Source organism: Apis cerana, linkage group LG4, assembly GCF_029169275.1.
Source record: "Apis cerana isolate GH-2021 linkage group LG4, AcerK_1.0, whole genome shotgun sequence".
Lineage (NCBI taxonomy): Eukaryota > Metazoa > Arthropoda > Insecta > Hymenoptera > Apidae > Apis > Apis cerana.
The window spans coordinates 5,038,904-5,062,727 of record NC_083855.1 but is presented as its reverse complement, the minus strand read 5'-3'; the positions used below and the strand labels follow the sequence as shown (position 1 = coordinate 5,062,727).

The 23,824-nt window shown below is 34.6% G+C and overlaps 1 protein-coding gene across 11 annotated transcripts in view; it reads left to right on the top strand.

Moving 5' to 3' along the window:
* LOC107999980 (zinc finger SWIM domain-containing protein 8 homolog) overlaps positions 1-23,824 on the top strand; it is a 79,322-nt gene that overhangs the window by 49,471 nt on the left and 6,027 nt on the right. For 9 of the 11 annotated variants that reach the window (XR_009829479.1, XR_009829478.1, XR_009829477.1 and 6 more), the window contains exons 3-21: positions 13,986-14,237; positions 16,658-16,833; positions 17,080-17,390; positions 17,818-18,244; positions 18,455-18,706; positions 18,844-19,140; positions 19,232-19,843; positions 19,950-20,126; positions 20,186-20,372; positions 20,556-20,685; positions 20,820-20,976; positions 21,079-21,275; positions 21,381-21,873; positions 21,976-22,104; positions 22,183-22,396; positions 22,503-22,846; positions 22,918-22,992; positions 23,072-23,439; positions 23,524-23,673. Coding sequence is in view for 8 of the 11 variants with exons in the window: in XM_028667604.2 (XP_028523405.1) it covers positions 13,986-14,237; positions 16,658-16,833; positions 17,080-17,390; positions 17,818-18,244; positions 18,455-18,706; positions 18,844-19,140; positions 19,232-19,843; positions 19,950-20,126; positions 20,186-20,372; positions 20,556-20,685; positions 20,820-20,976; positions 21,079-21,275; positions 21,381-21,873; positions 21,976-22,104; positions 22,183-22,396; positions 22,503-22,846; positions 22,918-22,992; positions 23,072-23,439; positions 23,524-23,673 (4,948 nt within the window). In the remaining 3 variants the exon portion in view is untranslated. The remainder of the gene's footprint in view (positions 1-13,985; positions 14,238-16,657; positions 16,834-17,079; positions 17,391-17,817; positions 18,245-18,454; positions 18,707-18,843; positions 19,141-19,231; positions 19,844-19,949; positions 20,127-20,185; positions 20,373-20,555; positions 20,686-20,819; positions 20,977-21,078; positions 21,276-21,380; positions 21,874-21,975; positions 22,105-22,182; positions 22,397-22,502; positions 22,847-22,917; positions 22,993-23,071; positions 23,440-23,523; positions 23,674-23,824) is intronic. The other 2 variants (XM_062073666.1, XM_017060103.3) reach the window with 1 other exon arrangement.

Sequence of the window (23,824 nt, the reverse complement as noted above, 5' to 3'; positions counted from 1 at the left end):
TCGAGGACTGTTTCATCGAGATACAGGGTTTAAAGCATTCTCGTTCGCTTATTTCTCATTTTATTCCGGTACGCTCGGCCAGCCTCCGTGAAAGCTCGCCCCTAATGACGAGGGAGAGCATAACGGTAGCAAATTCTGCCTTAACAACCTAATAAGAGCATGGCTATTAAAGCGTGAAATGACAAATGCTTTAATAAGCCGTTCCGTCCTTCGAAGCCACGTCCTTCTATCTTCTCGAATTTTCAAGGAACGTATTATTCGTATTATTCGGTCAAAATAGAATAGAAAGAATTTATAAATGATGGAGAGTGACTCGTGAAAAATTCTAACATTAATTCTTGGAATACGAATATGATTATATTTCTCGTAATAAATTATTGTTATTACGAGATTTAGATTAATATTTATCTTGAGGGGAAAGATAATTCTTTTAAAGAATCATCACGATGATGAGAAATGTAAAATCTTTCCTAACTCATATATAGAAATGCGTATTATATAATGATTTGTATATATTTACGAGCAAGATTATTTTTCGAATATTTAAAAATTTAATTCTTTAAATAAAAAATAAGAAAATTGCTTTTAAGATAACTAAAATTTATCTTAAGGCCCGATTAAAATACTATTAAAATTACCGAAACTTTGAATCGCTATAACTTCGAAGATAACGACTTCCGGTTAACGAGCGAACGATCATCAAAAGCGCGGATTCTTGCCCTTTAAAACGCTTTTTCATTTATCTCGATACCACTTCCGGTTCCCGAGATATCGTCGTGTAAAGAGAAAGGTAATTTTTGTTCATTTATTATCTTCGTCTTTGTCGTTTATTCGGACCTCTCGTTCGCGCCTCATCTCACTGACCTATCCCAAATTCCAGACAAGTGACAGACGAGATTCCTGGAAGAACATAATACGCATTTCCAGAAAAGAATATGGGTCGCTGAATAGATCTATTCGTAATCTCTAATATCAGTTAAATATTTGAATAAATATTTTAATAAAAACCTGCATAAAAATTTATAATCCATTCATCATTAAATACTTAAAGAGATTTATCTTCCAAATATTGATATTTGAATCTCGATGCTAAAGAGGATTGCTACGATTATTTTTCGTTGAAATTATTTGTAAGAAAAATTCCACCATTCATTTATATGACAACTATATTTCTAAATGGAGATATATTTCTGGAGATTATATTTCTATATTAAATATTCAAAAAATTATTCTACATTTTTTTGCAATTATATCGTCACGTTTTTTTATCGATTAGAATTAAATACATAACATTTCTTTTTCGTTTCGTTTCATAGATATTATGCGAATCCTCTCTTTTTTCTTTTTTTAAAACGGAAATCGAAATACAATCGAGAATTTCTACCGTTTTCATTTTTCTCTACTCTCTTCTTCGTTTCCCCTTTTCCATTCCCAATCCACCCAATTAAAACTTCTACGATTATCGTAACCGTGGTTCGATTGCCGATAGGATACTTACGGATAATGCGTTAAAATCGCCTGGAACTCGATTGTTTTACACGTAACCGGTAATTCAAAACTAATTACGATAGATAATATTCCCGAAACGAAAATTCACAAATATTTCACGAAATAAAAAGAGGATATTTCTTTCTTAATTCTTCATTTGTATCAAATTGTATCGATTAACTTGTAATCTTTGCCTATCTTTTTTCAAAGAATCAACGACAATCAACCACCCACGAAAATTTAAAAAAAGAAATAAATAAAATTTGTTCGAGCAAAGTGTTCTTCCACCCTTTAACTGTTCTACCGACGCCACTTCCGGTTCGCACAAGACGATACTTCGCGGTTAAACGAAAAGAGATCGGAACGATTGCAACCCCGTTGCAAGTTTCGAGGATCGAATGAATTTTTTCCCCACCCCATTCTTCCCCCCTCTCCCCTTCCCGTAATACACGGGATAAAAATTGAAATCTCCCGGGTGAACATTTCCGTGCGTTAGCCGGTGCCTTCGCGAGAGCCGAGCGTGGAGGGATATCGATCGGCCGCGAGGTCGATGCACCGTCGCGTTTCACTACGTGAAATTCATTTTCAGCCAGCCCCCGGGGAGACATTCTGAAAATTCACGACCATTAAACGGAGCGAAACAAAAGTGTATCTGGACGAACGAGAAAAAAGAAACGAAGAGAGAGGGAGAGAGGGAGAGATAAAGAGAGGGAGGGAGGTAAGAGGGAGAGAAGAAGTGGAGGGAAGAGAAAGAGAGAGGGTGGTGGTTGCCAGGCGAATTTCGGGGACGCTGCGTTTTCCGCTGCTCTCTTCTCGGACACGATGGAACGACGGGGCTGGGATTCGTGGCCATTTTTCCTCGGTTCGGTACTTGTTCGGGGGAGGACAAGGTGAAAAACGAGCGAAACGTGGCTCGTTTTTGTGGAAAAATCGGTTTCGAGGGGATTGTGGAACCGTGGAAAATGGAGGGAGGATCGATTTGGGACACCTTTGGATGGACGTCGTTTAAAAGTGAAGTAAAAATGATAGCGGGGGTCGATTAATTGGAATTTTGATTAATAGATTACGGATGTATAAATCAAAACGAATAATAAAGAATTGATTAGAGAATAATTCAAATAAAGGATTGATTTATTTTTCAAATATTCGTATACTACGCTTTGAATATTTTTTTAAAGACAACAAATTTTTAAAATAGCTTTATAAATTTTTTGTTCTAATTGAAAGAATGAAAAAATGGAATAGAAAATGTTTGGATATTTCTCTCGTGAAGATTTAAATATAACGTTCTTAATAATTATTTTAATATTTTGATCATATCAATTTTGGAAAAAATCGATAAAACGTGGAAATAGAGTTTACTATTACGATCTTATACTTCCAAGAAACCTATAAAAGCCAAAAGCTATCCTCGAAACCTTCCGATATACATAATCACTATTTATATTCGCGTTTGATCGTTGATTCTATATTTTCCTCGAAAATAAACTTGAAATATAGTTTAGAAATCGAGCTAATTTTGAACAATAATTTTTCCATTAATTTCGAAATAACTAAAAATTGATTGCATTAATTACGTTAGCAACCATATTTTAGAACGAAAAAAAAATTTTTTTAATAAAAACTATATTTAAGTCGCAACTAAGTCGCAAAAAACTTTCCGATAAATTTATTTCAGTAAAATATTATAATATCTAATATCTCTTAAACATCTACTATAAAGTTCACCGGAAGTTATGTGTCCATTTCACCGCAACAACTACGATAGATATTAAACTATCGATTTGTTACTCATTGCAAAAAAAAAAAAAAAAAAGAGAAACAATAGTAAAAAAAAAAAAAAAAAAAGAAGGAAAGATGGAAGAATACCATCGCATACAACCCCCCCTCTCCGCCCTCCACAATTTATCCACCCCTACTGAAACTCGAACGTAGCCAACGATAAGCGCGAGCAAATGTATCGCCCGTTTCATTTCTCTTTTCGATCCTTTGTCTCTTCCGTTTCTTTCTCCTCTCCCTTCCAGTATATCCGTTGTACTGTTTTACAATGCGTTATTGTGGCAGCTTTATTCCCCAAGCCTCCCTCCCCTCTCCCTCAGAGAATCCCACGTGTGTTTACAAGCAGGCCGCATTGTGATATTATGTAGCCGGCGCGGCGTGCACACGTATGTTGTTGCACCGATGGAACGCATCGTTGCAACGTAGGTTCAATGTATAAAGTTACGTTTCACGCACTATTTCCCGTCGCGGGTCCCGCGCGCACAACCGCCGCAGCCGGCGTCCCGTTAATTTATAAGCGAAAAGGTCGAGATCGCGTCGCTTCGCCCGATTATATCCGAATTATACCGATAAACACCGAATGTAAACGTTCGACGTTCCCCGCCGAAACGAGGCTTGCTCGTGTGGATAATTTTAATCGCCGATAAGGATTCTTTTTCTTTTTTCTGTTTTTTCTTTGCAGTGAATATTTTTTTATCCGTCGAGGGTTCGAAATCATTGTAGGTGGAAGTTGAGATTGGTTTCGAAAAATTTTCTGGGGGAAAAAAAAATGCCCGAATGAAAAAGATTCCGAAATTAACAAATATTATTCGCAAATATTGTTGTTGTTGAAAAGTTTTGTGCGATTTATGAATTAAAGTTTTCGTAAAAGTTCTTTTGAATACATTTTTTATTTGGAAATTGGTTAAATGGAAGTTTTTTGTCGTATTGAAAAATTCTTTTCAGTCGAGTATTATTAACACAATAGTAATTTGAAATTAATGATAAAATTAGAAGAAAATTTAATATAAAGAAGAAAAAATTTTGTAGAATTTAAATGTAAAAAGATTGAAATTCAGAAAATACATATTAATAGAATTGTTTTTTTAATAGGAATGATATTTGGAAACTTTCGCGATTTCTTAATCGTAAGACATTAAGACATTGAGTTTCGAAATCGAAATCTATTTTAATATTGAGTCATTTGAATTTTAATAAAACTTTCAAAATCCATTTTCGATTAGATTATTCGAATCGTTTTATTGTAAATAATTACGATTAAAATAACGCCATTTTTGCGTTCGTTTCGAATAAAAAAATAACGAAGCAATTGAAAATTTAACGCAAATGAAGATTGACCTCGAAAATGGATCAAAGTTCGACAGATTATTATTCTTTCAAAAATTAATAAAAAGAAAAAGAGAGAAAGAAGATCAAAAACAAAAAAAAAAAAGAAAGAACGAATTGTAGAATAGAAAAAAAAATTCTATCATAATTAATTCCATTACATTCACTCCAACAAGATTCTCTCTTCAACATAAATGCGATATCAAAGTGTTACTCATTTACTCTCTTTTTCTTCTCATAAAAGCTTCACGTTCTGAAGACAAACGAAGATAAGAAGGACACCGAACCGGAATTGTAAGGTTTGTTAGAAAACGAGGAGTACTAATTAAATCTAACGAGATATTTGCTCGAACTTGGTACAAGAAGCACAGGCTGCATTAAGTGGCTTAATTAAACACTGAATTCAACTGAAGTATCGCGTATTATCTCCACTGTAGGCACATGTATAATCGCCTTGCTTGTTAAGAATAAAAATTGCACGATTAAAAATCTTCCATCTTTCGTCTAAAAATATCCTCTGGAACAACGTGAGCAAATCCGAAGAACGCTCACAAGTCTTTTCTTCTTACAAAAGAACTTTTCCTCTCTCTCTCTCTCTCTCTCTCTTTCCTTCTCGTGCATTCTATTTTTCTATCCGTTCAAAGTCTAAAAAGTATTGAAAATCCGTGGTTAAAATAAAAAACACGTACGTTAGTCAAGTCTTGAAAATTGAAAACGATTGCGTGCACCATCCTCGTAACTCTGTTACGCTCGACGCTTCTGTTGCATTCGATAAATTTGATAGGAAAAGGAAAGAAAGAAAAAGAAAAAAAAATAACGTATCGTCAGAGATTGAGGAAACGATTGCAAAATTTCTCGACTCTGCCTTTATTACATTCGAATCCCTTTTTGACATAGTGAAATTTCAACGGGTACCGATTCTACTTTGTAACGTTGCTGGAAAATGTAGAAAATCGGAGAAACATTTTTATTCTGTGGCTGCGATATCATTGCGATCACACTTCAAACTTTCTAATTTTCGATTGAAACGAAAATTATATCTAGATGAATTTTATTTAAAATTGAGATAAGAAATATTTATTTAAACAAAAATTTAATCTCTGTTAAATAAATAACATGTTTCGAATAATGGTTCATTTCATAAGTTTCAAGGATGATCTAAAAAAAGAAATTATGAGAATAATATTCGAAGTGATATTTCAAAAAATAATATCACCGTGGCCAGATCTCTTAGAAATCGATAAATTTTCAGATTTGCAATTTCCAATTCATAATTTTTTCCTTTTCATATTCGTAAAAATAGCTCATTCGATGAAAATGCATCGATAATGGCAGTCTGAGCGAAAAATCGATAAAAAGTTCACGGTTAAACGACTAGAAAAGTTTCATGGCGAAGTCGAATCTCTCATAGATTCAAGATGGCCCCCAGCGAAAGAGGAACGCGCAAACGCTTTATCTTCTCTATAGGTGGAAGTTTTTAACGGGTCGTCCGTGTCGTGAATCATATTTAATTTACGGCGCAGATCAGGGAACAATGGCCCGAAGAAAAGTTCCGCCCTGTCACGAAATTTTTGACGCTGTTCCCAACGAGGGCTGCTCCCGCGTTCGCGCGAGTCATTTGAAATGCAAAATAAAACGCGACGCGGAGGATCGTTTGGAACTCGTGCTCGTTCTCGTTATCTTTGAAACGATGTATTCTTTTTTTTTTTTTTTTTGTTTCTTCGATACACGATTACGTATCAGGAGAGAGAAATGATTATTTTGTTGTGATAAGATTAATCTATCATAAAATTGAACATATATATTTTTTGATTAATAGTTTTAAATGCTTTATTTATATGTTAAGATTAGATTAATGTAGGTTTACGTTAAGATAAATTTCATTTAAAATATATCATATCTTTCTATTATATTTCACTTATTTTACACTTATAATCAATTATATATTTGTTGACAAATCTTGTTGACAAAAAATTCCTGTATTTTATATCTTATTAAAGATAAATAAAATAAAAAGAAATTTTGATTTAATTTAATTTAGAAGAGCTATTATAATAGCTCAAGATATGATCATATGGATTCAAATAAAATAGGGAAATGAGTAAAATTTAATGATTTTTGATAAGTAATTTTTCTATATAATCAATATCTCAAATCTGAAAGAAAGAGTAAAATTCATTAATTATGAATTAGCATTTTTTCAATTAAAAAATTTTTCACGTTTGAGTGAATTAAATGGAACGATGTTGTTTTGAACGCAAAGATAGATAAAATGAAATTAATTATATTTGTCAGAAGAAAACGCGATGAAAAACATTTGGAAAAAGGAAAAGTCAACAGCGTGAAGAGAAGAGTTAGGAAATGTTAAAATGAACGAGCCAGTGAACAGCAAGGTATACTCGCATTAAAACGGTGCACGCTGTCCGCAACCGGAAGTTGCGGAAATTGTTGCGGCGGAAGGACCAGGTCGCTTAATAATTCTCATTCTCAGAATTTTGCAAAAATTTGACAAAAAAATTTTGTATTTTCATCAACGCTCTTCTCTATTCATTAAAATTTTTATCATTGTTGAATTCTTGACCAATTTCGTTAGAAAAATTTATAAAAGAAACTCAATTCTAATTTTAAAAAAGAAATACTTGGAATAATTACTAAATATTTCTCAACAATTATTTAGATTGCTAGAAAATTCTTATGATAAAATAAAGAATCATTTGTGTCATCTGTTCCACAGATAGTTGTAAATGATTGTAAATGAATATCCGAAATTAAAAATAAAAACTTAAACTGCTTCTTCGCGCCCTGAAATCAATAATTCTTATAAAATCAGTTTCCTATATTTCTCACATTAATAAATCTCTCCTATAAAAGTTTCTAATACGTATTATTTCTTAATTTTGCGAGAAAAAAGAGGGAATTCCAGTTAGCAGTGAGTTAAATTCCAATTAAATTCAATCTCCTCTCTCGCCAAATGAATTCCCGTCATCACGAATCAACTAACACCACCTGCTCGACGTTCGATCCTCGAGGATATCGTCGAGGAGTAATTTCTTTCTGCGAAATACCATGATTGGCGCGAGGGATGATCGGTGGAAGAGGGTTGATCGCGCGCGGGAACAGGGATGATTTCTTCGATCGAGGTCAAGAGAGGCTCGCTCGTCGAGAGGGGAGAGGAAGTACGGGCCATTTTACACGTAGATAGAGAGAAGGCACGCGTTAAAACCACTCGAATGCTTTAACGTCGTTCGATTCAACGATTGTCTTCCCGTCGATGATTTCCACGATCTTGATAGGGGCTTATTCAAACGGATGTCGATACTGATGTCCAATATTATTTTTATTTTCGATTAAATTATTGTTAGAATTCCACGATTTACTCGTTATATTTCTCCATGTATTAATTTTCATAGACAAATTTACATTACAAAAATGTCTGGGCATACCTATGAGTCACCAATAATGCTGTTGCCTATTTAGACATCATTAGAAGATACAATCATCTTTGTTGAAGTAGTCGATTATCGATGGCAGAATAGAGATATCGGTTCTCTTCGATATCTATGTAATGAATTAATATTTATCGATATATCTAACGAGTTTTGGCATTCCACGGATCATTCGAGCGTTCCGTTAGAATCGTAGAACGTGCCATGGAAATTTTTCGTACAAAACGTACGAATTACGAGAGAAGTTTCGCCCGATGGGAAAGTAGGAAAAGTCTAGTCGTGGAACAACGATGGAAACTTGGCCGGCTCGCGTCGTTACCAGATTGTGCGGCTTTTTTCCTTTGATAAACTGTAATTTCGACTATCGACTCGCAACTTCCCCGTCAGCGACAGATTTTACGCGGTAACGGGGCTGGCACGACATGTCGTCGCAGAATTTCCACCCTTCGTACAGGATTTTCCCTCGAAACTAATATTGAACTGCGCGAAGATCAAACTTTCGCGATCGTTAACGAACAAAACGTGAAAGATTTACTGGAGAAGATTAAAAAATTTTTATGAATTATTACACGAAGCATTTATAATGATTAAATGGAAAAAAAATTGAAATGAATTGCTTTGATCGCTGTGTAAAGTACAATAGAAAAATATTAAAGAATCATCGAATACCAATAGAATTCTCTTTTTCTTTCTCTCTCTCTCTCTCTCTCCGTATATGTATATATAATTAATTTGCATTTGTTGTACAGAAAAAGTTGATGCGGATCGTATGTAAATCAGTGATTCTCACTGGAAGAATAAAGAAAAATTGATGCACGAGCGCAAGCCCCGAATAATTCGAGGAATGAACGATGATCGCGATGAATCGACTGGTCGTAAGATATGCGAAGGGGTTGCAACTAGAACGAGCACAGACACAGCGAGTGCAATTTCATCCGGCGCCGAAGAAGGCACGGAGGAACTTCCTTTATTACGTTAAAAGTTTTTACGACCGCCGCTCCACGGGAGCTATGCTATCGTGCAACATTTCAGCGATGACCTGCTCGAATTAAAATGGGGTCCCGCTGATTCGAATTCGTCGAAACAACATTTCCGTGACGAAAATTATTACAGGGGTTTCATTTACATCTAAATGATTTAACGCGCATCGACGTTATTATTAATTCCTGTGTGGGAATGGAGGGAAAAAAATAAAAATTTTACGATCATATTTTAACAAACGAAAAAAATTCATTTTCAACCTATCGATTTTGGGATACGAAAGATAGTATTAATTTTTTTTAGACAAAGAGTACTTTGAAATTTCAATTTTGTTTTAATTACATAAGAAATTATAAGACGATAATATAAATTTTTGTAAAATAATTCTTTCGTCTAGTTCGAGGAAAATCTTTATTTCTTTATTTCTTGTTTTAATTGATATGTTATAATTATATCAGGAAATTATATTGCGATAACATTGATTAATTTAAATCAAATGAATTTTTGCTTAGTTGATTTTAAAAAAATGTTTTTTTTAAAAACCACTTCAGCTTTTTTTCAATCGACCAAAGAATCCTCGATAAGATCAGAATCTTATTGTACTATCCGTGCATCTGCAAGCAGGATCTAATCTTAATCTCTAATTCTTATGCAGTGGGGCAGATGTTTCTTTATCGAGGCGAAAGGTACCCGCATCCTTGTCCAGTTGAATTTTAATCGTTCTTCGCGATTTAAATACGAAAGAAGTTTATAAAGTTGCGAAAGGGAATAATTTTTATCGAGATAGAAAATCTCTCCTCGTTTTATTATTTATAATCATTCGAATAAAACAAAAGTATTTCGAGTTAAAAATCTCCATTTTTTTTTAACAATAAAATCGTAGAATATTTATCCTATAGTTATTTTTTCCTTCTTCCTTTTTTTATACCACATTTAACTTTCTTTATTCTTCTGAAATAACGTCGAAACGAGACGTTGACGTGACGATCATTCACAAGCAGGATTTATCGAGACCCGGCGACTAAGATTTTCAAGGATCATCCCCCTCTCGAGTTCTGAAAGAGATTCGAGCTAATACGAAATTTACAGGCAGTACGTGCATCTATTTCGGTGATTTCGATGCTTCCATCGAAATCAAAGAAGATCGCTGCATGACGATTTGCAGTATTTAATCTTCAATTTTTCCCTTTAATACGTGATATTCTAATTTTATAAAAATAATATATTTATACGACAATCTAATATTTTTATAGAATAATATTCAAGAATATACCAAAGAATAATTTATCTTTAGTTCATTTAATAGTTTACGATAAAAATTGAATCAAATTCTTTCTTAGACATTTTTCATAGTTATAATTATAATATAATTGGTATATTTTGGTTGGGATCCTATTTCGAATAATATTCTAAAAATATATATGGATGTATAAAAAATCTATAGACTTTAATTAATTTGATTTTATTTTGAAGAAAATGAGAAACGAGAGATATGCATTGCAAATTCTGAAAATTATGTTTTGCTTGAAACGTTTAGGGGTTTGTTTTAGCGACACACGTTGCGAAAGGTTTTCGCGATCGATCGGCCAAACATTTGCAGGAAAAACAAAGGGGAAGAGTAATGGAAATTTTTGCAAAGTGCCGGAATATTGACGAGACTCGGCAGAGAATTTTTAGTCGAGGCGCTTCAATGAAAATCGGACCCGAAAAGAATTATCCCGAGAATCTCGTTCCGATAATGGAGTGCGAAAAAGCTGGATTAATATTTTTCCCGGAATTTTAGCGAGATTCAGTTCGAAAACTTTTTACTTTTATCCCGTTGAATTTTTATCCATACTTTTATCTTTATGCTCATGTTAGCTTAATTCAAATATTTACTTGGAAGGACTTCGGTATTCGTGACAGATTTAATACTCTCTTAATATAAAAGATGCTCCTATGATTGTGAATGATAATAAATGCATCATCGATATAAATTTTTTAACCAAAATATACAAATATAAAACCGATAGATTGAAATTTTAAATCGTTCTAGTTTCTTTAAATTAAAAAAGTGAATAACAAGAGAAGAACGAAGAGAAAAGTAATATTGCATAATTTAATAAAAGAAATTATATTATTATTCATGACTCATGATCCCTTCTTTTTTCTTTCTTCAAATAGAATACGAACTTTACGATCGATAATTAAATAAAACTAAAAAAACATCTGGAAATCTTTCTTATTCCAGGAATAATTAATTAATTGACCCAAATATACGTCGAACGAACCCTTTCACACTTTGAAAATCGATCAATTGAGATCTGGATTCCGATATTTCACTAAGAGAAAGTGCGAAGTTTAAACGCAAGTTTAAAGTTTGACGCGATAAATTGCCGATGCATCGATTCGTCGGTGTTATTTTGTCAGAGAAACGTGGATGGCTACATACGGCCTTCTTCGGGGCTCAAACTTACACCTCCGTCGACAGGGAAAATCAATAAGGGGTTGGTTACGTTCCCCTGGACAGACTCTGTTGCTTGCACTCGCGCAAAAACCGACTTTGGTAAAAGTTCCTCCGTGTCTATCTTCGCGATTAATCCCTGAAGATGATTTCGCTTTTTTTGCTATTAAACGACGATATTAGAGTTTAAATATAAATCGTTTAAAACGAAATCAAAGTGGTAAACGTATATTAATTTATTTTCGTTCAATGGAAAAGAGGGAAAATTAAAAACTTAATTTCAACCGAGAAAGAACCAAAGATTTTTCGATATAGTTGCCTGGTTTTTTTTTTGAAAAAATATGAAAATTGACAATTAAAATTTATTAACTTTATCAATAGATACAGCGTTAAAAAATTATCCAATATTAAAATTTCAATACAATGTTTATCCATTATACACACGATGATAAAAAATTCTCAATTTTATCAACTCAAACCAGTTACTGTACAATTCTTGGAAATTATTCAAATATATTTATTCGGTATTAAAATTTCAATGGATAGATAAAGTTTCGATCGAAACGCCGTTGCAACTAATTAGAAACACCGCTTGGAGGGATGATTCGAGCCGGAAGCTACCTGTGTCGGGGGTTAATTCAAATTAGGTTCGTTTACGCGTTGTTCCCGGGGAATCAAATGGATAGAATCGAATTTATCGATTGAGGATTTCTCGTCTCTGCACGGAAAATAAGTAATTAAAATGCATGTTTCATAGAGATGATCCTAGATCATCCCAATTATGCAAAATCGTTTGAAATTGTTCATGAGCCCGTTTTCATTATCGCGCTCATTAAGGTCTCACGTCCGTGGTTATTGTCGCGGGCTGAACAAGCACGGGGAGAAAAAGAGGGACGTCTCTCACCGAGTCGCAAATCGATTCTAATTGAATACAATTTAACCGTGAAATTAACGCGGACGTGAAACCATTGACTGCGCGCGAGAATCTATCAGCTCTCGTTTTGTCCTCTCTCGCATGATCGATTCTATTGGGAATAAACGATAGATAGTAGCGGAAAAGTATTGGAAATGGAAGTTTTTTTTCTTTTTGAAAATTTGAAGTATAGTTTAAATAAACAATTCGTTAATAAAACTATACGTGTACATATACGTATGGTATAATAGATAGTAAGTGATCCCATTTAGGAATGAAGCCCGCGTCGATGTTAATCGATTTTAGAGGATTAATTCGTAATTAGTGTCAGTTGGATTGAAGATGATGTACTCAATTGGATTAAGTTAGTTATTCCCGATTTGTAGAATAGATTTTGTTAATATTGGAGAAATATTTTACCTATTTATAAGGTTTTTGTTTAAATTTTTATGTAAATTTTTATTTCTCTTCTCAAAGTAAAGAATTGAAACTTGATTCAGCTTGTTTATCAACAAATTTTTATCGCCAAATCAAATTTCTTATTCGAAATCTACAATCGAGATTCGATCGATGTTTCATTATGGATCGCAAAATGGAAACTTGGGTATAAATTCCCCATAGATTATTAATCAGAGTTGCTAGCTGCATGGATATGATCACAACCGCAACGAAATTTCTCAAAGAAGCCCAAGGGAGGGACGTGGATATTAATAAAGTTATCGAGGCTGGCCAACAACCGTTTATTATCGGAACTGTTCATCCTGTTCGGATAATTTGCAATGGAATAATCAAACACACTTTTTAATCCACGAAATTTTCACATTATTCCTATTATTTATACATATTTCATTTATAATTGAAATCCATTACACGCATGATTCTAAATTTCAATAACCTGCAATTATCCATCTGAATATTGCACAAAATTTTCTTACCTCATTAAAATCAATAGAATAAATTCTTTTCTTTGAAAATTTTGCCTCATTTATCGATATATTTCTGTCCTTCTTTCGCACTTCGAGGATCATCGGTGCTTCCTGTCCACGATAAAAATGCCGACTTTTTCCTTTTCTTCTCTCTCCCTCTCTCTTTTTTTTTTCTCCTGTCCCTGAGGGAAAAGCGTGGCAAAGCAACGATTCCAAGTGCCAGGCATCGCTATAACGCGAAACAGATGGCCGGAAGAGAAAGAGGCCGATTATTTTTGCATCGACGGTTTTGCGGCCTCTGTTCTCGCTTCTTTTTCTCGTCCTGGGAAAAGAATTTGTTTTATCTATGCGTATATAATAACTTTCGCGAATAGATTTCGATTTCTTTCCAATTATTTCGCGAAGGATGATTTTGAAGATTCGAAAAAGAATTGTTGAGTAAAGATTTTTGCGACAAGAATTAAAAAAAAAAAAGAAAAGGAAAGAACACAGAAAAAATCATAAAATCATAAATATTTTCCTTTTATCGTATTCATGAAATTTTCAATTCAATTTTGTTATAATATTCATTTACATTCGTCCATCATTTATCTCCTTTATATTCTCACGCTTTCGCTTAAAAAAAAAAAAAAAAAAAAGAAGAAAGAATATTTTCTGACATTTGAAATATTTTTATCTTACAGATGGACAAACAGTGCCGACGTTGTGCGAGCTCGCTGCACGATGTGTCGCGTCACATATACCGTTCGAGCTGGTGGAGCACGTATATCCTCCTGTTCCGGAACAACTGCAACTCAGGATAGCGTTTTGGAGTTTTCCAGACAACGAAGAGGATATTAGGTTATACTCATGCTTGGCAAACGGTAGTGCGGAAGAGTTCCAGCGTGGCGAACATTTCTTCCGGTTGAGGAGCGTGAAAGACCCCCTGCAGATCGGTGAGTGATCGATGAATATTCCTTGAAAATTATATTCTTTTCGTAAAAAAAACATCAAATCTCTCGATCTATTTGTTAGGATTTTCTAAGGATTATAGTGAAATTAAAACGTTTCTTGTTTCGATGTCACACTGGATAATTGGAATCATAGTGGACTGGATGTCTGTCCATTTTCTTTTTATACTACTTGCGGGCGGGCGCGTCCAGGAAGTTGGCTATAGTTTTATTCTTCGTTGTTTCTTTATATCGTATCGTATGATGTATGAATTATTTATTTATTTATTTTGTATAATATAAATTGTGTGATTATTTCTGTGTGACAATGGGATGGATAAATATCAAAGAAAAATTATAAAATTGGCTAATAAAGGAATAAAAAGAATGATGATCATTAATAAAAAAATAATTTTTAAAGTTTCATATATATATTATTGTATATATACAATATCGAAACATATACGTCCTTTGTATTTTTATTACTATATATATATGTATATAAAATACAAAAATTATATCAGTTTCTAAATAAGTTTAAAATCAAAAATTAGAAGAAACAATTTTAAATGAAAATTCATTTATATTTTCATTTATCTGATCTAATTAAACAAAAAGAGAGAGAGATAGAGAGAGAGAAAAGAGAAAGAAATAATAAAATGTGGGATTAATGAAGGCATTTCTGGAGGATAGTTCTGTTCTGTGTGTAGTCGTCGGTGATTAGTAGACCGATAACTCGAGAACCACGGTCCACGATACGACAAGGTATCGCGATTCAGGCGTCTGAAAGTTGACCAGCTTCTTTATTCGAGAAACGAAAGAGGCATTATGTAAAGTTCTGCATCGAGAAGGCGTAGGTTTGCTCGAAGCCTTCCCTTTTAGACGGAAAACAAGACGGGATAGACGTAATTGGAAACCTGACCCTAATAATGTCTCTTCTATACAAAATAGTGTCACAGAATCTCCTCTTTATAAGCCGAAATAAACGTAATATGTGACGAGGATCAATGAAAGAAATCACTTAAGAAGAATCTGATGGAATTAAATTTCCCCATTTATTATCCCTTTGAATTCTTTTTTAACAATTTTCTTTTATACGTTATCTTTCTTTTATAACATTTTCCCGTTAAGTGAAATTTTATTGGCTTAGGAAAATTTGAAACTTTGAGAAATAGGCATTTCATTCGAAAGTTGTTATCCTGTGGATGGATATTAAAGTGAAAGTGGTCTTCGTGAGCGTGGTATGGGGCTTTTATCGATGTAAAATCCTCGGAATTTTTTGAGAAACGATCTCTCCAGCCACCATTATAAATTAATATTTAAATGACGGATCTTCAATTATTGAATATTAAAAACGATTGAAAATTTTAAAGTACATGTAAAAGTAATTGCAACTAATATTTTAATATTTCCAATTATAAATAATCGTTCTTCACGATTGTGAAATTTTGCGTTCCTTTAAGACGATATAATAATATTTGCAAAATAAGTATATACGCATCTCTCGACTATTAACTGAATATTCTCAGTGACAAGATTTATGATGCAACGATCATTATTGAATCAATTCATGTCGGTAATTTGAAAATCCATAAACAATTTCTCTCGAATCATTTTCTTCGTATTCTTTCATATTTTTATAACTGCGACTATATAAATAACTTAAAAAAAAATACCTACAACTCTATTAATTATTCTTATTTTGAAACGTGAAAGTAATTTCCTTCAATTTATCTGTATAAATTAGCGTTATATTCCATGTTTCTGAAAGTGGCTATATTTTCACTCTATTGTCCCACAAAACAATTTTCTATTCGATTCGCGTATCGACGTATTCCTTAAGAACGAGTTCGTATACGGATGAGGAATTTAATCCCTAACTTCATTGTTTTATCAAGCTGGTTTTGTTAATTTGCGCTGCGCTCCAGATACAGAATGGCGCCTTTCTCTATGTGTTCCGTTTGTTGGACGTTTGTTTCTTAATGCGCTCGAAACGACGTCTTTATCTCTCCTTTTAGAAACCTCGTGTCTTCCAACTTCTTGTTACTGTATCGTTTCCATTCCTCGTTCGCTTCTAATCTGATTCTTCTTTTTCTTCTTTTTCTTCCTCTTCTTAGTTAGCAATTCCCATGAGACCTCTCAAGGGATATGTGATGAATCGTTGGAGGAATTTGCTAAGCTATCGTTACTTTTCCTCTTTTACGAATTTTCTTTGATTTTAAATGTAAAGTACAATTGAATTTTTAATAATTTGCGTAAATTGTGGAATCTTAAGGGAATAAAATTTTCGAATATCGAGGTTCTTTTTAAAATTTTCTTATAGATTCTGTTGCTCTCGAGAGAAATTTACAAAGATCGTCTTAAAACAATAAAGAATATAAATTCATTTTTTGATAATTTTTGAATTATATATTTATACACAACAGGATTTCATCTGAGTGCAACAGTGAACTCGCAGGGGGTAATGAACGGTGTCAGATCACAATTCAACGTTGCTGTCACTTTTGATCGGAGGAAAATCACATCTTGTAACTGTACTTGCTCCTCTAAGGCCTATTGGTGTGCTCACGTGGTCGCTGTTTGCCTTCATAGGATACATATGGTAAATAAAATTATTCAATTCAATCGGTCGATCAATCAAAATCATTAAGAAATATTTTAACTCAAGCTTGAATTGTTCATATAGATTTTTTTTTATTATTTTTCTAGAATAAAGAAAAAACTAAATAATAATAATAAAAAGAAAAGAAACAATCCTTTATTGAACATATTTTACTTTATTTTATTAGTCACGTAAGAGATTAATAGCATGGCCATAGGATATAATTCTTCCTTTATTTGTATTCAGCCGACACAGGTGTGCCTGAGAGCTCCAGTTAGCGAATCCTTGTCACGTTTACACCGGGAACAACTGCAAAAGTTCGCGCAATATCTCATCAGCGAGCTGCCGCAGCAGATTCTGCCCACTGCCCAACGTCTGTTGGACGAGCTGTTGTCGGTTCAGCCAAGTACCATCAACAGTTACTGCGGTGCCCCGGATCCCACGGCAGGCGCCTCGGCTCACGATCAAACCTCCTGGTACCTCGATGAAAAGACTCTTCACGATAATATCAAGAAGATTCTTATCAAATTTTGTGTACCCGCTCCTATAGTCTTCAGGTCATTATCGTCTTTGTATTATTTATTCGTTTCAACTTCATTATTATTATTCAGAAATCAAATCGTAATGTTTAAATATTCAATTCAATAATACATAGAAAATATAATCATACTTTAATAGATTGATGAGGTAAGGATTCAAAATATCCACAGTAATGAAGACAGTGCAAAGATTATGAATAAATCCATAACACAATGATGTACATTCTTTCTTGAGATTGTCTTAAATTTTTCTAAGAATTTGTCACTTGACTGGAGTTTAATGGGATAGATGTAGAGAAGATTTAATATGAAATATATATTGAATAAAAATCTACAATCTGATAATTATTTGCTATTAATCATTCAGTGCAAGAAATTAAAAATTCAACTTCAAGATATCTTTTAAGACATTTTCATTAAATCCTTTATTTTCTTGGAATTGCAGTGATGTAAATTATTTGAGCACTACTGCGCCTCCTGCAGCTGCCGAATGGTCCTCGTTGTTGCGACCATTGCGAGGTCGTGAACCGGAAGGCATGTGGAACTTATTGTCGATCGTGCGCGAGATGTTTAAGAGAACCGATCGTAACGCTATACCATTGTTGGAAATCATCACAGAGGAGTGCATGGCTTGCGAACAGATACTCGTTTGGTGGTTCAACACGAAAGTAGCTCTATTGAACGGGACCGGATACGGCGGTAAACACAACATGAATAGCAACGTCCATGCATCGCAGCACGCTTGCTCGTCCCTGTGCGACGAGATCGTCGTACTTTGGCGACTGGCTGCTTTGAATCCTGGATTATCGCCTGCTGAACGAGATATGCTTCACAGCCAATTCACTGCTTGGCACATGAAGATTATTGATAAGGTATTGCATTGTACTGTCAGAAATATATACAGTTCATTTTTGATTTCTCATTTGATTTTAAATTTAAAAAAATTAAGCAATACATGCTAAGTAAAACTATTCAAATATATATATATATATATAATTTTTTTGGAAAAGTTTAAGACGAAATGCAAAGAATTTTAAGTTAAAGTACGTATATGACCATGGATTTTTTCTTTTTTATTTAAGGTTACAAAAAGTAGAGGCAGTTCGGTAACGCACAATTCACACAACAGAAATAACGGCGGCGGACACAAAGATTCATTAAAAAATGATTTAGCCGTGTTCACCGGATTTAAATCAGCGCTTGAGGCTTGTTACTTGGATTGGGAAGAGTACACCTTACCCGGTATCACCTACACTGCCGGAAGCAATCCTATGTATCATTGTCCGTTCACATGCTTCCGACATGCAGGTGATACTAGGACTGAAGTGAATCAGGTTAGTTTATTCCCCATATTTCTAAAATTAAAATTGTTCAAAGAAGAAAAGGAATTTAATCAGAAAATATCTAATTAAAAAAAAATAAATAAAATTTTTGTATTGTAATTAATATTTGATCGATTGAATGATTATAGGTGAATTCGAGTGCTGCCGTGTTAAATTGTCAACCACCGGTTTCGCATCATCATGGTCGACGACCTTTGAGTTTAGGCCTGGTAGAGTTTAGTTATATGGACAGAAGACGGTTGAATCCGCGCGAATGTTCAGGTCTATGCTCACGAAGCGGCGGTGGTGATGGGAACCGAAGTAGTGTCAGTTCTGAAGGTTTCTGTGAGAATGAAACCGATATGCCTGATATTTCCGAGCCTCAAGTAGTTCTCGTTAGACGATCTTGCGCTCAATTAAATAATTGCGGGGACACAGATTCGCAGGTTTGTTTCCTGAAAGAATTTTTTTCTCGAATGAAAAATAAATTAAAAATAATAATTACTGTATCTACTATAAATCAATGAAATATTGTAGGAGGGTGGTGGTAGCGAGTCGTCCTCCAATAGTAATGTCAGTCTGAAGAACGCTCAAGACTCGGACAAGCACCGCTCAAACGCCTCGTCCGAGACTCATAGTGATAGTAGTGATAGTAGTAATAATAAAGCTACCTGCGACGCGAAGTGTAGCAGGACGAATCTCGATTACCGAGAGAAATCGCGAACAGTGATGCCTAAAGCGAACAGTTCGAAGAGCGAACAAGAATCTGACCAGGAGAAGGATCCTTCCAGGAGGCCCTCCAAGGATGAGAGTTCATCATCGAGTAGCGACAGTCCGTCTGGTGACGAATATCACGTTTATTATTATGATCCTAAAGCTGTGGTGAACACGAATGGTGCATCTAGCAAAGATTCCAAGAATGAATCACAATCCACATCCACTCCGAACGCGAGTACTGTATTAGGTAATCTGATGAAAACGGAAGATCCATGGGACATCCTGTTCGCCAGAGCGGAAGGACTCTACGCCCATGGCCACACGAGGGAAGCTTGTATTTTGGGTGTTCAACTCGCCGAGGAACTGCTGGCTAATCCCCCAAATCTCATGATCGATGAACCACCAGCACCGGTGAAGGGGAAAAAGAAGAAGGTAGATTCATTGGAAAGACTTGGTTTCGTTTGTTCGATTCAGTAAGGCCCTGTTCCAATTGATCAGTCCTGGTCATTGCGTAACAAATACAACGACAATGTTTTAGCAACAAGTTAATCCGGCGTCCCATCAGCTTACGTGTCTTGCATCCGCCACATTGGCTAAATGCTGTTTCCTGTGCACCGTTCTCGCAGAAAATCCGGAATACTATAACCTGGCGTTTAGAGTTGGCTTATTTGGATTGGAAATGGCTAGACCGCCGGCTAACACAAAACCATTGGAGGTAAATTAATATAACAATAGGATAAAAGGATTTTTTTTATGGTATGATGAATATTTTAGGTAAAATTGGCTCATCAGGAGAGTGAACTAGTGGGATTACTGAAGAAAATTCCACTTGGTCTTGCGGAATTGGCCATGGTTCGACAAAGAGCGGAACAACTGAGGGATGGAGTACTGAGATCCAGAGGACATGCGCTGCTTCCAATTATGTTGGCCAGTTTTATATTCGACGCCCTTAATACGTCAAGTATGTATCTCTTTTTTTTTTTTTTTTTTTTTTAAATAAAACTTCTTCTCTGAGACTTGATCGAATAAAAATACGAGTTTACGTGATTCGAATCGAGGACGAAGGATATCTTCTTTCAGACAAGAAAGAGTTAATGATTAAATAGTGTAGACGGAAGGTAAAAGATTGTGGAATGATTCGCAGGACTAAAACACCTGTCCTCAGACGTTGACGAGAACCTTGGGTTTGATGCGGCCGTGGCTGCTCTGGGCTTGAAGGCGAACGTGAGCGAAGCTGATCATCCTCTTCTTTGTGAGGGAACAAGACGCCAAAGGTGCGTTATTATAACTCATATAAATTCAATGTTTTGTTTATATAAATTTGATTAATCGATTTCTTTCATTGAATGTTACAAGTAATATATATGTTATAAGTAATTTTTATCAAGTTTTGATTTAATTATTTTAGAGGAGATTTAGCTATTACATTGCTCGTGCATTATAAGGATGAACCTACAAAAGTAGCAAGAATTATGGACAAGTTATTGGATCGAGATGTTCATCAGTTAATTAAATCACCAATTCTCAGCAGTTATTACACCTCTAATCCTCCTACTAAGAGTGAGGTAAAAAATTGCTTTTTTAAATTCAGTAATTTTAATATCTGGAATATGATAGAATAAATTGAAGAAATAAATTAATGGAGAAACAAATTAATTCTATTTCAGATGACAAGATATCTTCATGACGAAGAATGCTCTTCTCCTCTTGCTGGGACAGATGCTGGTAATGGCGATAGTGTGGTTGGTACTAGCAGTAGACCACACAGTAGCACTAGTGCAGAATTAGAAACTGGTATGAATACATTAACAGTTCAGCCTCAAATAGTTCAACAACCTGTGCCTACTAGAACTAAAGAAACAAGGTTCGTATTTTAACATAATAACAAATGAAGTTTTAATAAATTAAAAAGTGGAATATTAGATGATAAAAAGATATAAATCTGGAACTTTTAAAAATTCTATTTTAGATACAAAAGCAAGAGAGTATATCCATCAATTCCCAATCAACCATCAGAAGCAAGTGCACACTTTATGTGCGAGCTAGCAAAGACTGTTCTCATAAAAGCCGGAGGCAATAGTTCCACCTCTCTATTCACACAAGCATCTACAAGTCAAAATCACCATGGACCTCATAGAGCTCTCCATATGTGCGCTTTTCAACTTGGTCTATATGCTCTTGGGCTTCATAATTGTGTCACTCCTAACTGGCTTAGTCGAACTTACTCGAGTCATGTATCCTGGATCACTGGACAAGCAATGGAAATTGGAGCACCAGCGATTTCGTTTCTTATTGAAAGTTGGGAGGGACATTTGACACCACCTGAGGCAGTTGGTATAGCAGACAAATCATCTAGAGGAAGCGATCCTAATATGGTTCGAGCAGCTGCAGAACTTGCATTGTCTTGTTTGCCTCATGCTCACGCACTTAATCCTAATGAAGTCCAGAGAGCTATTTTACAAGTAAGCATGCAACAATATTTATGTCTTCAGTAAAGTTTTTTTTAGTAAAAGTTTGAAAGTTTTTTAAAAAATGATGTTTAATTATTTTGATTGTTATTACAGTGTAAAGAACAAAGTGATCTCATGTTGGAGAAAGCTTGTATCACAGTAGAAAATACTGCTAAAGGAGGAGGGGTTTATCCAGAAGTACTATTTCAAGTGGCTAAATATTGGTATGAGCTGTATCTCAGAGTAAGTACATTTAAATAAAAAGAAAGATATTTCATAAAAGAAAATCTGATTAATTAAATTTTTATTTTATATATTTAGCATACTCCTGGTGGAGAACAACAAGATGATATGCCACATGATCCTTTGCAATTGGATCTCAATGGAGTACTTCTGGTAGAGCCTGGTCCTCCAGTAGATATGTCCAATGGACAAATGATGCCTGGACCAGCTCAAGCAGTTGTCGTGACTAGTACACAGCCACCTCCTCAACCATATCCGACGCATCCAACTATAACTACATTGGCTCCTTTGGGTATATTTAAACTTTAACATATGAATTTAATAATAATAAATTTTAATTTTTTAATTCTATTTAGTTTATTTTAAATTATAATTTTTCTTTTTTTTTTGGATTTCAGGAGTTGGTATGCCATACGCAGTTGGTCCTTATAGTTTCGTGCATCCACATCACTCAATTCCAACTTTTGGTGGACCGATGCCGTCGCATAGGGTAACTCTACCACCAGCACCACCACATATGCAAATGTATCATGCGGCATTCCCGCCTCATCCTGGTCATCCGCAACATCCACAACATCCGCAACATCCACAGCATCCACAACATCCACAGCATCCGCAGCATCCTCATCATCCAACACAACCCACGCAACCACCATCGCTGCCGCAATATTATACACCGCAACCTCCACCGCCTCCAGGAACTCATCATTTGTTCACCATGCAACAGCCTATGCCAGTTAATGTAGGTATTTCAGATTTATTAGTTTTAATCTCTTATAGTAAAACGTTCGATATGTTCATATTTTTCATTAGGTACAAGCGGGAGTGACAGGACCTATTCCTGGTCAAGCACAGCCTATAATATCTACAGTAAGAACTCAACCACAGGTATGCTATTATAAAATTAGTTTTTCTTTATATAACTATTTAAAATTAATAACAATTGATATTTATTTTTTATGTAAAGATTCACAGACAAACTCAGGCTTTCAGTCAACAGCAACTTCGAGCTTTGGTTGCTGCGTATCGTGTGGGAATGTTAGCATTGGAAACTTTGGCTCGTCGTGTACATGATGATAGACCGCAAGCGAAATATGCGCGAAATCCACCCTATGGAGAAGACGTGAAATGGTTATTGAGAGTATCAAAACGTCTCGGTACTCAATATCTTCATCAACTTTGTATTTGTACAGTGAATAGCATCGTTAGTCCTTTCGTCCTTCATGATGTCGCATTGGAAGCGGCACTCTATCTGGCTAGAAACAACCGGGCTCTTGTACTTCAACACTTGAGATCTGCTTTGTTGGCACCTCTTGTTCACAAGTGTCAACAAATGTTAGTTTCTTCAAATTCTTAATTATAGTTATTTAGTTATTTTTAATGAATTATTAGGATAATTATGGTTTCAATGACTTGCAGGTATATTCAATGTATGCATCAAAAATTATATCATTTAACATCAGGCGAGTACGAAGACTTTGTCAACGTAGTGTGCGCGGCGAGAGCAGCATTTCACATTACCCCAGAAGGTCATGTTCAATTCAAAGAGCGGCTTCAATCCATTAAAAGGTATTGTCTATTGAAAAATAATTCTTGTATCTTATTAATAATTTTCTTTTTTTTATTTTCAAAAAAAGAGTAAATACTCATTCTTTTAGTTCACTATATAAGAAATTTTGTAATAATATTGATACTAAGTTATATAAAATAAGTAACTGAT